Raw genomic sequence first — 13,836 nt, 5'->3', positions numbered from 1 at the left:
AAATGAGTACAGAAATGAGCATTGTCGAAATCATCAGTAATGGCGAGCTACTTATGAAAAGATGGAAAACTGTATTTGAAAATGGAGCTGAGTAGTGAGAGCTTAGGATATTGCCTTTATATCCTTCACCATCTCTCTCGTCTCATTATGGATCATGTCTTCTGTGACTGTTTGGCAGAAGCCCACTGTGAGGAATGCAGCTCCCCGGTTCTGACAAAAGCCCATCTTACAGTCTGAAGAATGGTCCGTACCCAACCCGCATTTGAATTGGGGAACATTGACCTCAGTATTGGGCAAGGAGGGAAATGTTCCGATGGACGGATCCCACATGAACCCTGCTGGTACCAGGGTCCTGGGGAAGCGCATAACTGGGGCCGTAAGAAGTGGGAGGAAAGTGAGGGGTTAATAAATTGGAATTGTACAGATGAAGCTAAAGGGAGGAAAATTGTAGGATAAATTGCTGAAGCGTCTAGAAGTAAGAGGGCAGAAAGTTTAAAAAGGGGTAAGTGTCTGAGGTCAGGCAAATGGGGACCAATGTAAGAAGAAGGGTAGTGTCTACTGAACTAAAGTTGTAATATTCGAATGCCCACATTATATGGAAGAAAGTGGATGAGCTTCTAGCTCAGATACAAGTTGGTAGGTGCGACATTGTGGGCATCACAGAGATGTGGATGAAAGAGGAGAAGAGCTGGGAATGGAATATCCAATGTTACACATCCTATCCAAATGACAGACTGGTGGGCAGAAGGGGTAAGGTAGCTCTTCTGGTAAGGAATGAAATTCAGTCCGCAGCAAGGGAGAACATAGGAGCATATGATGGAGGATCCTTGTGGGTAGAATTAAGAAACTGCAAGGGTAGCAGGAGCCTGATGGGAGTTATATCGACTCTGGACAGTAGCCAGGATTGAGGGTACAGATGATATCATGTAATACAAGAAAGACAATGTTACAGTGGTAGACACAAAATGCTGGACTAATTCAGTGGGCCAGGCAGCATCTCTGGCGAGATGACAATGGATGACATCGGGTCGCGACCCTTCTTCAGACTGATGTCAGGGGAGTGTGCGGTAAAAAGCTAAAATGTAGTCGGTAAGACTAGTCGGAGAACTGGGAATGGAGGGGATGGAGAGAGGAGGAAAGCAAGGGCTACTTGAAGTAAGAGAAGTCAATGTTCATACCGCTGGGGTGTTTGCTGCCCAAGCACAATATGATGTATTTGTCCTCCAATTTGGGCTGGGCCTCACTCTGACAAGGAGGAGGCACAGGACAGAAAGGTATGTGTGGGAATGTGACCATGGAGGTTTTCGCCGAGATCATCGGTTTACTCCCGCACTCCAAAGATGTCCAGGTAAGTGGGTTAATAGGCTTGGTATACATGTAAATTGTTCCTATTGTGTGTAGGATGGTGTTAATATGCGGGGATCATTGGTGGGCAAGGACTTGGTGGGCGTAAGGGCCTGTTTCTGCGCTGTATCTTTAAACTGAACCAAATTACTGTTGAGTAAAAGTAACTTTAGGGGCATGGGTGAGGAACTGGCTAAAGTTGAAAGGGAGCCAAACAGGAAAGACGGGGGAGCAACAATGGTGGGAGTTACTGGCAGTAACTTGGAAGACGCAGGATCTTTCCATTCCAAAGAAAACAAAAGATTCTAAGGAGAGAATGAGGCGACGACGGAAGTCAATAGCAGCAGAAAACTAAAAGCGAAGGCATATAATATTGCTTAGATTACGTGGAAGCCAGAGGAATGGGTAACCTTTAGAAACCAACAGAAGGTAACTAAAAAGGCAATGCCGGGGGAAAGATGAAACATGATGGTATAGTAGCCAATAATATAACAGAGTATATCAAAGATCTCTTCAGATTCACGAAGAATAAAAAGGAGGCAAGGATGGACATGGGGCCGTTGGAAAATGATGCTGAAGAAGTAGTAATGGAGAATGAAGAAATGGAAGATGAACTGAATAAGTATTGTGCATCAGTCTTCACAGGAAAGACAGCAGCAAGGTGAAGGAAATTCAAGAGAGTTAGAGGAGTTGCTATTACTAAAGAGAATATGCTCGGGAAGCTGAAAGGTCTGACGTAGATACGTCACCTGTACTAGGTGGACAACACCCACGGTACTGAATGAGGTCGTTTCAGGGATTGTGGAGGAATTAGTGGTAATGTTTAGAATCAATGGAGACAGGAGTCATCCCAGAGTACTGGGATATTGCAAATGTTTCTCACTATTCAGGAAGGAAGCAAAGTGAAAGGGAGGAAACTATAGGCTGGTTAGCCCAAACTATCGGCGTTAGCCTTAACACTCAGTGTTTAGTAAGATTTTAGAGTCCATTAGTTACAATTGATTTTCTTAGTACTTAGAGGCATATGATAAAATTGGCAGAGTTCAGCATGGGTTTGTGGAAGGGAGGTCTTGCCTGCTCAATCTGTTGGGAATTCTTTGAGGAATTAAATAACAGGATTGACAAAGGAGGACAGTGGATGTTGTTTACCTGGGTTTTCAGAGGGCATTTGATGAAGGTATGAGGGTGAGAGCCCATGCTGTTAGTGGGAAGATGCTAGCATGGATAGAAGGCTGGCTGAATGGCAGAAGGCAAAGAGTGAGACTCAAGTGGGCTTTTCTGTTTGGCAGTCCAGTGATGTTCCGCATGGGCCGGTGTTCGGGCCACTGCTCTTCACGTTGTATATCAATGATTTGTGTGAGGAAATTAAAAGCTTTGTGGCTAAGTTTGCAGATGACTGGTAGAGGGACTGATACTGTAGAGGAAGCAGAGGGTCAGCAGACAGACTTCGACAAGTTGGGAGTGTGGGCAAAGAAGTGGCCGATGGAATACAGTCGCAAAATGTGCAATCATGCAATTTGTTAGTGAGAATAAAGCCGTAGACTATTTTCTAAATTGGGAGAGGGTTCAGAAATCGGGGTTGCAAAGTGCTGGTGCAAGTTTCCCAAAAGGTTAATTTGCAAATTGAATCGATAGTAAGGAATGTAAAAAGAATGTTAGCATTTATTTTGAGAGGATTGGAATATAAAATCAAGTTTTGGGAACCATGAACTGAGGAGTAATTAGTTTAGTTTTAGTTTAGGGATACAGTGCAGAAACAGGCCCTTTCGGCCCACTGGGTCCTCGCAAACCAGCGATCCCCGCACATTATCCTATACCCACTAGGCACTATTTTTACATTTACCAAGCCAATTAACATGCAAACCTGTACGTCTTTGGAATGTGGGAGGAAACCAAAGACCTCGGAGAAAACCGATGATCTCCGAAGGGTCCTCAGTGAAACTTGAAAGGCCTGGATAGAGTGGATATGCAGAGCATGTTTCCATTTCTGGAAGTGTCCAGGACTAGAGGGTGCAACCTCAAAACAAAAGAATGTACCTTTACAAGTCCACGTTATAGGAGTAGAATTAGGCCATCAAGTCCACTTTGCCATTCAATCATGGCTGATCTCTGCCTCCTAATCCCATTTTCCTGCTTTCTCCCCATAACCCTTGACACCTGTTCTAATCAAGAATGTGCCTATCTATGCCTTAGAAATATCCACTGATGGCCTCCACAGCCCTCTGTGGCAATAAATTCCACAGATTAATTATCATCTGTCTAAAAACGTTCCTCCTCATCTCCTTGCTAAAAGAGCGTCCTTTAATTCTGAGGCCATGCTCCCTGGTCCTCGACTCTACCACCAGCAGAAACATCCTTTCCACATCCACTCTATCTATGCTTTTCATTATTCTGTATGTTTCAATGAGGTCCCCTCCTTAACCTACTAAACTCCAGCGAGTCGAACCCAGTAATGTCAAACGCTGATCATCTGCTAACCTACAGATTCCTGGAATCATTCTTGTAAACCTCTGGACCCTGTCCAGAACCAGCACATTACTCAAAAAATGGGGCCCAAATTTACTCACGAGAGCATTTGCTTAGAAAGGAGTTGAAGAGGAATTGCTTTGATCGGTGTGGAGACCCAGTGGAATACATTTCCACAGACGGCTATGGAGGCTGTGATTGTGTTTTTTTAAAGCAAAAATGAATACGTTCTTGATTAGGAAGGATATCAATATTTATGGGGAGAAGGTAGGAGAATGGCGTTGAGATGGAAAGATAGACCACTCATGATTGAGTGGTGGAAGAAACCTAATGGGCTTAATGGCCTCATTCTGCTCCTGTGATTTATGAACTCATGACATGTCACTATCCATGTTCTCCAGAGATGCTGTTTGACCTGCTGAGTTACACCAGCACTCTTGTGTCTTTTTCTACAAACCATCATCTGCAGTTCCTTGAATTTCCTGGAACAGTTTGCTCGCGCTCCCAAATTTCACTCTGACAGAGGATTCCACGTGCACTCTAGCAGAAATGCACAGGTGATTTCAGGCCAAACCTCTTCTGCCCTCAAACTGAAATTTAAAATGGATATATTTTCTCCTCTTCTCAAACCTGAAGAAGCAAATTCAACCTGAAATATTAATATTTTTGTTGAATCTCGGCAAGATGCCTGACATTCTCAGCGCTTCTGGCACTTTTCTATTTCTTTAATTCTTCCATGATCTGCAGTTTTGTTTTGATTTTCAAATCATTTCGAATGAGCATTTAGAAAGTTTTGAATTGTCTTCAGAGCTAGCGGGGAAACCGAGGATAATTGGGAAATAATCGTCAAAATGCAGAATAAAGTCATTTATTTAAGGATTAAGGGTTCATTTGTTAAATCCTGTTTTCCAACGGTCAGTAGGATGTGATATTGTGAATACTGGCAGCCTCTGCTTCCTTCCATGAAACCAAATTTCTATCCATTCAGCTGTCCCATCGTATCTAACCTTTCACAGCAGCCCACCACGTGGAATCTTCTCTAATGCCTTACAGGAAGCCATGTATACAACGCCTACAGCTCTGCCTTCATAGACCTTTTTGGTCACGATCTTAAAAAACGGAATCAGGTTTGTGAGCCACAACCTCCCACGTACAGAATCAAGTCACACGAGCAGAATTAGGCGATACGGCCCGTCAAGTCTACTCCGCCATTCAATCGTGGCTGATCTATCCCTCTCAACCCTACTATCTTGCCTTTTCCGTCACTTGCAGGAAGTGAGTGCAGGGAATCTTGTGTTTGGTGACTATATTTGGGAAGTGGCTCCAGCTACAGTTCCTCATTGACCACATCATGTTGGCTGGACACCAGGATGGACTCATCTTTGGTTCAAATACTGGTTTTGTTGAAAAGTGCTATATAAATAAAGATTATTATTATTATTATTATTATTAATTATTATTATTATTATTATTATTATTATTATTATTATTATTATTATTATTATCTGTAATGCTGAGAGCATCGTAGATATGAGGTTCAGTGTGGTGGGCACACACAAGGTGCACGTTGTGCAGGCAGAGCAATCAGGATTCCTCTGTGCTGATTCCTCTCGCTAACAAATCTATTGGTGCACAAAAAAGCCACAAAGTGTTGGAGTTACTTAGCTGGTCGTACAGCACTTCCGGAGAAGATGGATAGGTGACGTGTTAGTGCGGGACCTGAGTCTGAAGGAGAGTCCTGGTCTGACACGTCATCTATCCATGTTCTCCAGAGATGCTGCCTGACCTGCATAGTTACGCCAGTACTTTGTGTCTTTTTTGAATATCACATTGGGTTAAGTTAGGGGGGTAATCGTTCAGAGAGGAGCAGCATGTCTGTGGCGCGGTAGTTGGCTTCAATTCACATCAGGGGCAGGTGGAGACAGGGAGAGTCATCGTATTTGGATCCTCGATAGTTAGAGGGACAGCAGGAGATTCTATAGTAGCAAATGAGATACCAGGATGTCACTTTGCCTTTGGGGTGTCACAGTCAACGATGTCTCTGAGCTGTTGCAGAAAATATTCAAGTGGATATGTGAGCGGCCCGAGGTGGTTGGACATATTTCGTTTCAAACGACAAAGGTTGGAAAAGGAACAAGGTCCTGCAGTGTGAATAAAGGAAATTAGTTAGTTTAGTTTATTGCAACATGTACGTATAGTAACAATGGTAACAATGATCTTTTGTTGTATGCGATCGAGTCAGCGGACACACCGATATCACGGGCAGCAATCTCTGGATTAATTCAGGTATCAAATGCCAGTGAGAAGAGCGCGAGAAGGACAGGACAGTGCACCTGATGGATACCTGACTGAGGGCTGGTGTTCATGTTTTTGGACCATTGGCTACCCCCCCCCCCCCCCCCCCCCCCCCCCCCCCCCCCCCCCCCCCCCCACCCCCCCCCCCCCCCCCCCCCCCCCCCCCCCCCCCCCCACCCCCCCCCCCCCCCCCCCCCCCCCCCCCCCCCACCCCCCCCCCCCCCCCCCCCCCCCCCCCCCCCCCCCCCCCCCCCCCCCCCCCCCCCCCCCCCCCCCCCCCCCCCCCCCCCCCCCACCCCCCCCCCCCCCCCCCCCCCCCCCCCCCCCCCCCCCCCCCCCCCGCCCTCCCTCTCTCACTATATTATATTATTGAAATATCACTGCACACTCAAACTTGGACGCCAGCCATGTCAGACAGTGGAAATAGTAAACAAATTTTCCAATTTCACTGTGTACCTTTATTTTTCAGAGTAATTAACTGCCTTCATGTTTTTTTTTAAACTAAAACAGGGAACCATGGACTACGACTGGTGGCTGGGAAGAACAGATGTTCTGGCCGGGTCGAAGTTCTATACGGAGACAAGTGGGGAACTGTTTGTGATCAGTACTTCAGCTTGGATGCTGCCGGCGTGGTCTGTGAACACCTACAGTGCGGGGCAGTGGCCGCAACTCCCGGAGGTGCTCACTTTGGCGAAGGAACCGGCCACGTGTGGAAGGAAAACTACCGTTGCCTGGGGAACGAGTCCCGATTAGCTGATTGTCCAGTCTCAGCCTGGGATCAGATTAGCTGTTCGCACGGAAACGACGCAGGTCTCATCTGCTCAGGTGAGTCACCAAATTCCTTTGTACGGAAAAGAAAATGTTCTCCGGTCGCAGAGATGTTCACAGGAGTGACTTTTCTTAACAATTTAATGAATCTGTCGTATCGTGGCAACCATCTTTGTTTTCTTTTCAGAGGGACGTCACTCCCCCACTGGTAGGTAGCGGGGCCATTTCAGTGCTATGACATGTCGATAGACTGAACTTGAGTGTGTAGTGCGGAATTCTGAAGTTTAGCAATACAGATTTTCCTACAAAGGGACTAGAACGATGGCAATTTCTGCGATCGGATTCTATTTATCGATGTGCCACTGAAATACACAGGCACTCATTCTCTCCAGAGATGCTGCCTGTGCCACTCGGTTACTCCAGCATGATGTGCATATCTTCCGTGTAAACCAATACCTGTAGTTCCTTTCTACATATATATACATGCTATTTACAGCAGCAATGTGTCATAGGTTTCAATTCGAATGCGCGATTAGACACTTTATGACCTTAAAGTGGGCGAGGAAGAGGAGAGACTGGCACGGTTTCGTGGGTTTTCAATATAGAATTGAAAAAGGGAAATCCTTTATTTAACGAGTTTTTTGACTCACTGAACATTTATCATTACGTGTAGAGAACAACAGTAAAGGAAGACATCCAAAAGACACCGCCCATTTTCTGGAAAACCCACGCGCGGGTCTCGCCGAGCGTTTTGCATTCAGTTCTAATCAGTATATTCGCTATTTGATGCATGGGTGAATATCGTTTACAAGTGTTTCTTCTGGTGTTTGTCTTGTTGCTGGACCCGGCTCTCTTGGTTGGACACATATATTACTCGGTGTGCTTTTCCGTGTACACAGAGGCAAATGACTGGTGCTGTTTATCCGCCGAAACGACATGTGGTTTCTTGGTTTCTTGGTTTCCAGGTCCTCCAAAATTATTCCAAGTGGAATTTAAACTGGAGGTGGCGGAGGGTGGACTTAAGTGAAATAGGGTTCTTGGGAAAAATAGAGCTACCTTAAATTTAGTTGCGTTTGGTTGGGTAACTATGATAGGGTGAAGGCTTTTCCATGCTTAAATTGTGCGAGGGCAGAATGAATTGCTGTACACATCTGTCTTGGTAGCTGGTATTTCAAATTTGATCGAATGCCCTCGTCTGCTCCTAGTAGGTTTGGTGTAGGTTTGGTAATCTATGTCGAGCAGAACATTTAACATTTTGTAAAAGCAGGTAAAACTGTGAGCTTTACGTCTGTCTTGGACAGGGTTCCATCCCATGTGAATTCAGAAGTTTGGTAATGTGGGCAAGATGTGGGCAACTGTGGCAGCAAACAACCCTTACAACTAGTAGCTAACCTAGTAGCTAACATATGTTGATAATGTATGGGATGTTTTGGGTTCAGTTTCAAAGTTTCAGTCAACCTGTTTCGTTTTGTAGATGAGAGTTGGTCTCTGAGACTGAGCAATGGGGGCAGCCGCTGCGACGGCCGAGTGGAGGTTTACCACAATGGAAGCTGGGGGCGAGTACAGGATCGCTCCTGGAACATCAATGATTCCAACGTGGTCTGCAGTGAGTTGGGCTGCGGCTCCGCCATATTCGCCTACAATTCCTCAAGGTACGGAGAGAGTGAGCTGCCCGTGTGGGTGAACGACGTTGACTGTGAAGGGGACGAGGCGCAGCTCCGAAATTGCAGCACATTTACCATGAATCCGTTTCTCACTGACAGCATCGGCGTTGGGGTCCTGTGTTCAGGTGAATATTGTTACAAAGTTTGAAATTAAAAATATTATAAACTTTGTGAAAGATTAATAATGACAATGAATTTCGAGTTGTAGAGATATGTAGATCGGCATCTGGCTCTTCGGCTCATAATTTTCGCGCCAATAATCAAATCCCCTTTTACACGATGTCCATTGTGTTCTACCGACAACTGCCACCCCCAGATTACAACGCACTTACACACTGGGGACAATATACAATGGCAGACGATGGTGAGGAGTGGAGCGTGTGAAGGCGAAGTCTACACAAGAAACGCCCTGGTGTGGTGTGGAACAACGCCGGGGGCATTTCCGAGAGACAGCTCGTGATTTTGCCGGGCCGGCTACAGACGGGGATTTCGGGCCTGTTTCCAATGAACAATTCTAGGCGAGCGGGGTTTATCCGGGCGTCATCACCTCGTTCTCACCGAGTTCTCCTGACCAACATTGTGAAGAAGGGTTTCGGCCCGAAACGTCACCTATTTCCTTCGCTCCATAGATGCTGCTGCATCCGCTGAGTTTCTCCAGCATTTTTGTGTAACTTGTGAACGGACAGCCGGGCGCTTTGACAACAAGCCACAGCGCCACCCAGTGGTCGCTTCCCCACCGTCTGGTGCACGTCTTCGCCTGACAGCCCTGGCGGCTGAGCGCCCCCCAGTGGAGACATGAGGAGCCCATGGCCCAGACCCCGAAAACAATCTGGTTTTATATGAATAATCTACAACCACCGAGTGACATGGCCGATGTTTGCCACTGTGAAACGAGTGTGGTGCTGAGAGCGGTTCCTCGAACAAAGGAATCGGCCGCCAGGGTCACCCAGCTGGGATGATCGTGATGTCCACGTGTTTGACGTCGGAGAGCCAGTCTGTGGGTTCAGACGGTAACCAACACGCCGAGTCTTCCAGCATTTTATGTTTTAACTTCTACTTTAGATTTTCTCCGAGCTAAATCTGAGCTAAATGTAAAATTATTTGTAAGTATAATTGCTCAAGCAGATTCAGAAGTTCTGACCAAGTGACAGGCATAATGTGCAATTGTGTAGGGGACCCCCTGTTTTATTGTGATTCCCTCTGTTATCGGGCTTATTAACTTCCTTCCTTAAGCAACGATACTCTCCGATTCACCTCCAGCCTGGAATTTAGAAGGATGAGAGGGAATCTTATTGAAATATGTAAGATTGTTAAGGTTTGTACACGCTAGAGGCAGGGAACGTGTTCACGGTGTTGGGTGAGTCCAGAACCAGGTGCCACAGTTTAAGAATAATGGGTAAGCCATTTGGAACGGAGATGTGGAAACAATTTTTCTGTGGAATTATTTTCCTCAAAGGACGGCGGTGGCCGGTTCTCTGAATAGTTTCAAGAGAGAGCAAGATAGGGTTCTTAAAGTTAGCGGAGTCAAGGTTCTGGGGGAAAGGCCGGGACTGGGTACGATTGTGGATGATCAGCCATGATCAAATTGAATGGCGGTGCTGATTTGAAGGGCCGAATAGCCTCCTCCTGCACCTATTGTCAATTGTCTACCACATTGCGCACTTTGAATATTGTTGGTAGAATTGGTGCACTACGATGTGGAAAAGTATATTCTGCACTCAGTATGTCAGCTATTGTACTTGAGTTTGGCTTGCTTGTATTTATGTATAATATCAATTGATCCGATTAGATTGCATGCAGAAGCTTTTCATTGTATCTCGGTACACGTGACAATAATAACTTAAACCTTTGATCAACTCCCTTGTTGTTATTCAACAGACCACCGCCGATTACGACTGACCGGGGGTGGAAGTACATGCGCTGGACGACTGGAGCTTTATTACCACGGGTCTTGGGGCGCAGTTTGTAATGACTTATGGGATCTGCTTGACGATAACGTGGTCTGTAGGCAGCTGGGTTGTGGATATGCTTTGGATGATAAACCTCTTGGATACTGTGGAGGAAGTAGTGGTCCTATTTGGTTGGATGAAGTAAGATGCTCGGGTAACGAATCATTTCTCTGGGAGTGTCCCTCCGCACCATTGGGTGAACACGATTGCAGTCATAAAGAAGATGTGACAGTGAAGTGTTCTGGTAAGGGTACCTGCAATCTGCTGATTCCCTGCAGCATGGGATGGGAGGATTCATTCCAGAGATGTAGTAAATAATTTACAGCATTCAAAGGGAGCATTGACTGCGGGTAACGGTGCAGAGGCTTCACTCTGATGAAGTTGTCACCCACTCAACATCAAACTCATTCCGCGCGCAGCTCTGTTGATTTCTCTATCAGCAGTTTCCTAGGTCCACGGAAGTTAGAACAAACAACAGCGCGGCGCCCAAACAGGCCTTTCTGCCCACAATACCGCGCCGCACATAATGTCAAGTTGAACTAATCTGCGCTGCCTGTCCTTGTTTGTCCTTGATTCTGCTGTGGGGGGACGTTTGTGTTCAACTCTATAATGTGTGTCCATTTTCTTTATTTTTTAACATTTTTCTATGGTTTGTATGGAAACTTATTATCTATTTTATGTAAAGGACGTTGGTGTCAATGCGAGTTGACTTAAAACGTACTATATAAATAACACTGACTTACTTACTTACTTGTTATTCCCTTCCATTCCCTGTATATGCATATGCCGATGGAAAAGCCTTCTAAATGGTAATATCCTATCTCCCTCCACGACCAATCCTGGAAGTATGTTTCAGGCTCCCGCCACTCCCCGTGTGGGAAACTTGTCACGGCCATCTTCTTTCATCTTTGCCTCTCTCGCCGTAAATCTCTGCCCTGTCATAAAAAAATTGCACCTCTATTCAAGCTATTCTACGCCCACTCCAAAGCCTCCACATTTTTTCTGGTGACCATAACTGAACACAGTACAGCAAATGCGCCCTAACGAAATTAAAGCTGTAAAGTGACTTCCTGACTTAAAGGGCCTGTTTGTCCCAATTGGACGTTGTTTACGCATCATTTGCGCGACATCATTTACGCGCCACGACGCAACGCGCATGGCGCGCATTTACGCAGTGCAGTGCGAGGCCGCAGGATTTGGGGATTCTCAAATCCTCGCGCGACACCTGCATGACGCACAAATGACGTGGGACTGGCCCTTCTCATTTCCCCGACAGAGGAAAGCAAGCATGCCTAACGCCTTCTTTACAACACTATCTCCTTGTGTGCCTACAGTCGTCTACAACTCCAGAAACGTCTTTCGTGAAACGCACGTTTGCGTTGAATAGCAACTGCCTCACATTATAACCTGCATTGTGAGCATCTGTCAATGAGGAACATATCCCCTTTCGTACATTCAAATGCATTTGTATATACAAATAATTTAGATTTGGATTTAAATGTTATTTGAATATACAAATAATTGTAGGTACAAGCTCAAGTTCACGCATTTTTATCTTTCGGGGAACGGAATTGTAGACCATCCAGATTCCGCGATTATGCACTTGATGTTATACACTTATAATTGGTAGTAGGACTGTGAAACGTCATTTCGACGCACTGGAAAAAAATATTTTTTTCATACGAAATTCTGCCAATTTCACTTTCAACCTTTAACTCTCGAAATTATTCTCCCATATATTTTCACAATTGGATTTCTCGTATTGCGTGCTGTGATTTTAATCATGATTCTACAGAACCTACCCATTGAAACCGATAGATCCAAATTATATGCCGTGCACCTTCTAAACGTCAATGTCCGATCTGTGTACACGCATGTTTCAAGTACATTTCCTGGACCGCGATACATTTTGAAACTACCATGGGACTGGTTAATCTCCAAAAACAAATCTGACCCTCAAATACTGGCAGATGGGAACGACAGTTGCCATAAATTCAGAGAGAAACATCGAAACACCAAATGATGAGAAATTCGTTATTGAGTGCGGAAAACTTCCAATTCCCAGGCGGAGATGGAACGCGGTACCTCGAGCTTCAATTGCGACGGAGTTTACAATGAAGGAGGTCACAGAGAGAAGGGACAGAGTATGAGTTGGAATTCGGTGGCGGATTAGATGAAAGGACCAACGGGTCGCTTTCCCTTTGACGTGTTAAACCGTGGAGTTTCTTCACGAACGATTCTAGAATCATTGACCAATTATTGCCGTCCAGTTATTTCTCGAATCTCTGCTTTCGTCCGCTCATCATGGACAAGAACAATGTTTCCTCGTTCATTTAACTTCCATCCCACCAGTATCCACTTCCAGTGTTTGATCTTTCGCAATTTCCCACAACATTTCACCACCAGATGCATATTCCCCTCCCCTCCACTGTCGGCAATTTGACTGAACAGCTCATTTTGTGATTCCCTGACGCAGTTATTTTTCCCAACTAACCATCGCTGATGAGTGTTTTCCGGCGATGTGTTGCTTTGTTAAACTAGAGGCGCCTTTTTGTTCAGCGACAAAGAATCTTTGCTGGCTGTTGATGGGAACATTGTAATGATCTATATATTACCCATTTCGTTCACAGAGCACAAAGAGATGCGCCTGGTGAACGGAGAGCATCGGTGTGAAGGGAGAGTGGAAGTGTGGTACAACGGGACATGGGGGACAGTGTGCTCCGAGAAGTTTCACAGAAAGGAAGCGGAAGTGATCTGCAAACAAATGAAATGTGGACCACTCAAATCTATTTATTATGGCGTCTGGAAATATGGAGCGGGTTCTGGGCACATATGGCTCGATGAGCTGGAATGTAATTCGCAGGAGTCGACCCTTTGGCAGTGTCAGTCAGACCCTTGGGGAAAACACAACTGTCACCACTGGGAGGATGCAGGTGTTGCATGTGAAGGTAACACAAGAAAGACATCATATCGCGGCTGACATATTAAACCTGAATGTATACAACCGTCAGCATCCACCTCTTCTCCACAGATGCCGAAATGCCAGAGAGATCCATTGGAAATGCCTGTGTCGAAGGAAATGAATCTCAATCTCGCCGTTTACCAGGCGAGTCATTTTATTAATTATTAATCTGACGTCAATTCCGGATCTGTATTTAACACATAATAAGTGATTATTTGTAACTTTACAGATCTACCACTGCGGCTTGATGGCGGCAGCAACAATTGCTCCGGAACGGTTCAGTTATTGTTCAACAACAGCTGGGGCACAGTGTGTGATGACTCCTGGGGTCTCGCCGATGCCAATGTCGTCTGCAGGCAGTTGGGATGTGGCGCTGCTCGTTGGACTC

The 13,836-nt window shown here is 45.6% G+C and overlaps 1 protein-coding gene across 1 annotated transcript; it reads left to right on the top strand.

Moving 5' to 3' along the window:
- The first annotated feature begins 6,647 nt into the window (after window positions 1-6,647).
- On the top strand, window positions 6,648-13,634 carry LOC129713163 (deleted in malignant brain tumors 1 protein-like). The gene is made up of 4 exons (XM_055662000.1): window positions 6,648-8,662; window positions 10,416-10,730; window positions 13,117-13,434; window positions 13,518-13,634. Exons 1-4 carry the CDS (start codon window positions 8,293-8,295, stop codon window positions 13,607-13,609), a joined length of 1,095 nt encoding a protein of 364 aa, XP_055517975.1. The 5' UTR covers window positions 6,648-8,292; the 3' UTR covers window positions 13,610-13,634.
- The last annotated feature ends 202 nt before the right edge of the window (window positions 13,635-13,836 follow it).

The sequence above is a fragment of the Leucoraja erinacea genome, chromosome 35 (assembly GCF_028641065.1).
Source record: "Leucoraja erinacea ecotype New England chromosome 35, Leri_hhj_1, whole genome shotgun sequence".
Classification (NCBI taxonomy): Eukaryota; Metazoa; Chordata; class Chondrichthyes; order Rajiformes; family Rajidae; genus Leucoraja; species Leucoraja erinaceus.
Note: the sequence above shows the minus strand (reverse complement) of the source record. Positions and strands in the feature narration are given on the sequence as shown.

Excerpts from the sequence above, each read along its gene's own strand:
- LOC129713163 (XM_055662000.1), top strand. The coding sequence starts at position 8,293 with ATGGGATGTTTTGGGTTCAGTTTCAAAGTTTCAGTCAACCTGTTTCGT. Across the intron at positions 8,663-10,415 it reads CGTTGGGGTCCTGTGTTCAG|ACCACCGCCGATTACGACTG; the intron begins GTGAATATTGTT and ends GTTATTCAACAG. Across the intron at positions 10,731-13,116 it reads TGTGACAGTGAAGTGTTCTG|AGCACAAAGAGATGCGCCTG; the intron begins GTAAGGGTACCT and ends TTTCGTTCACAG.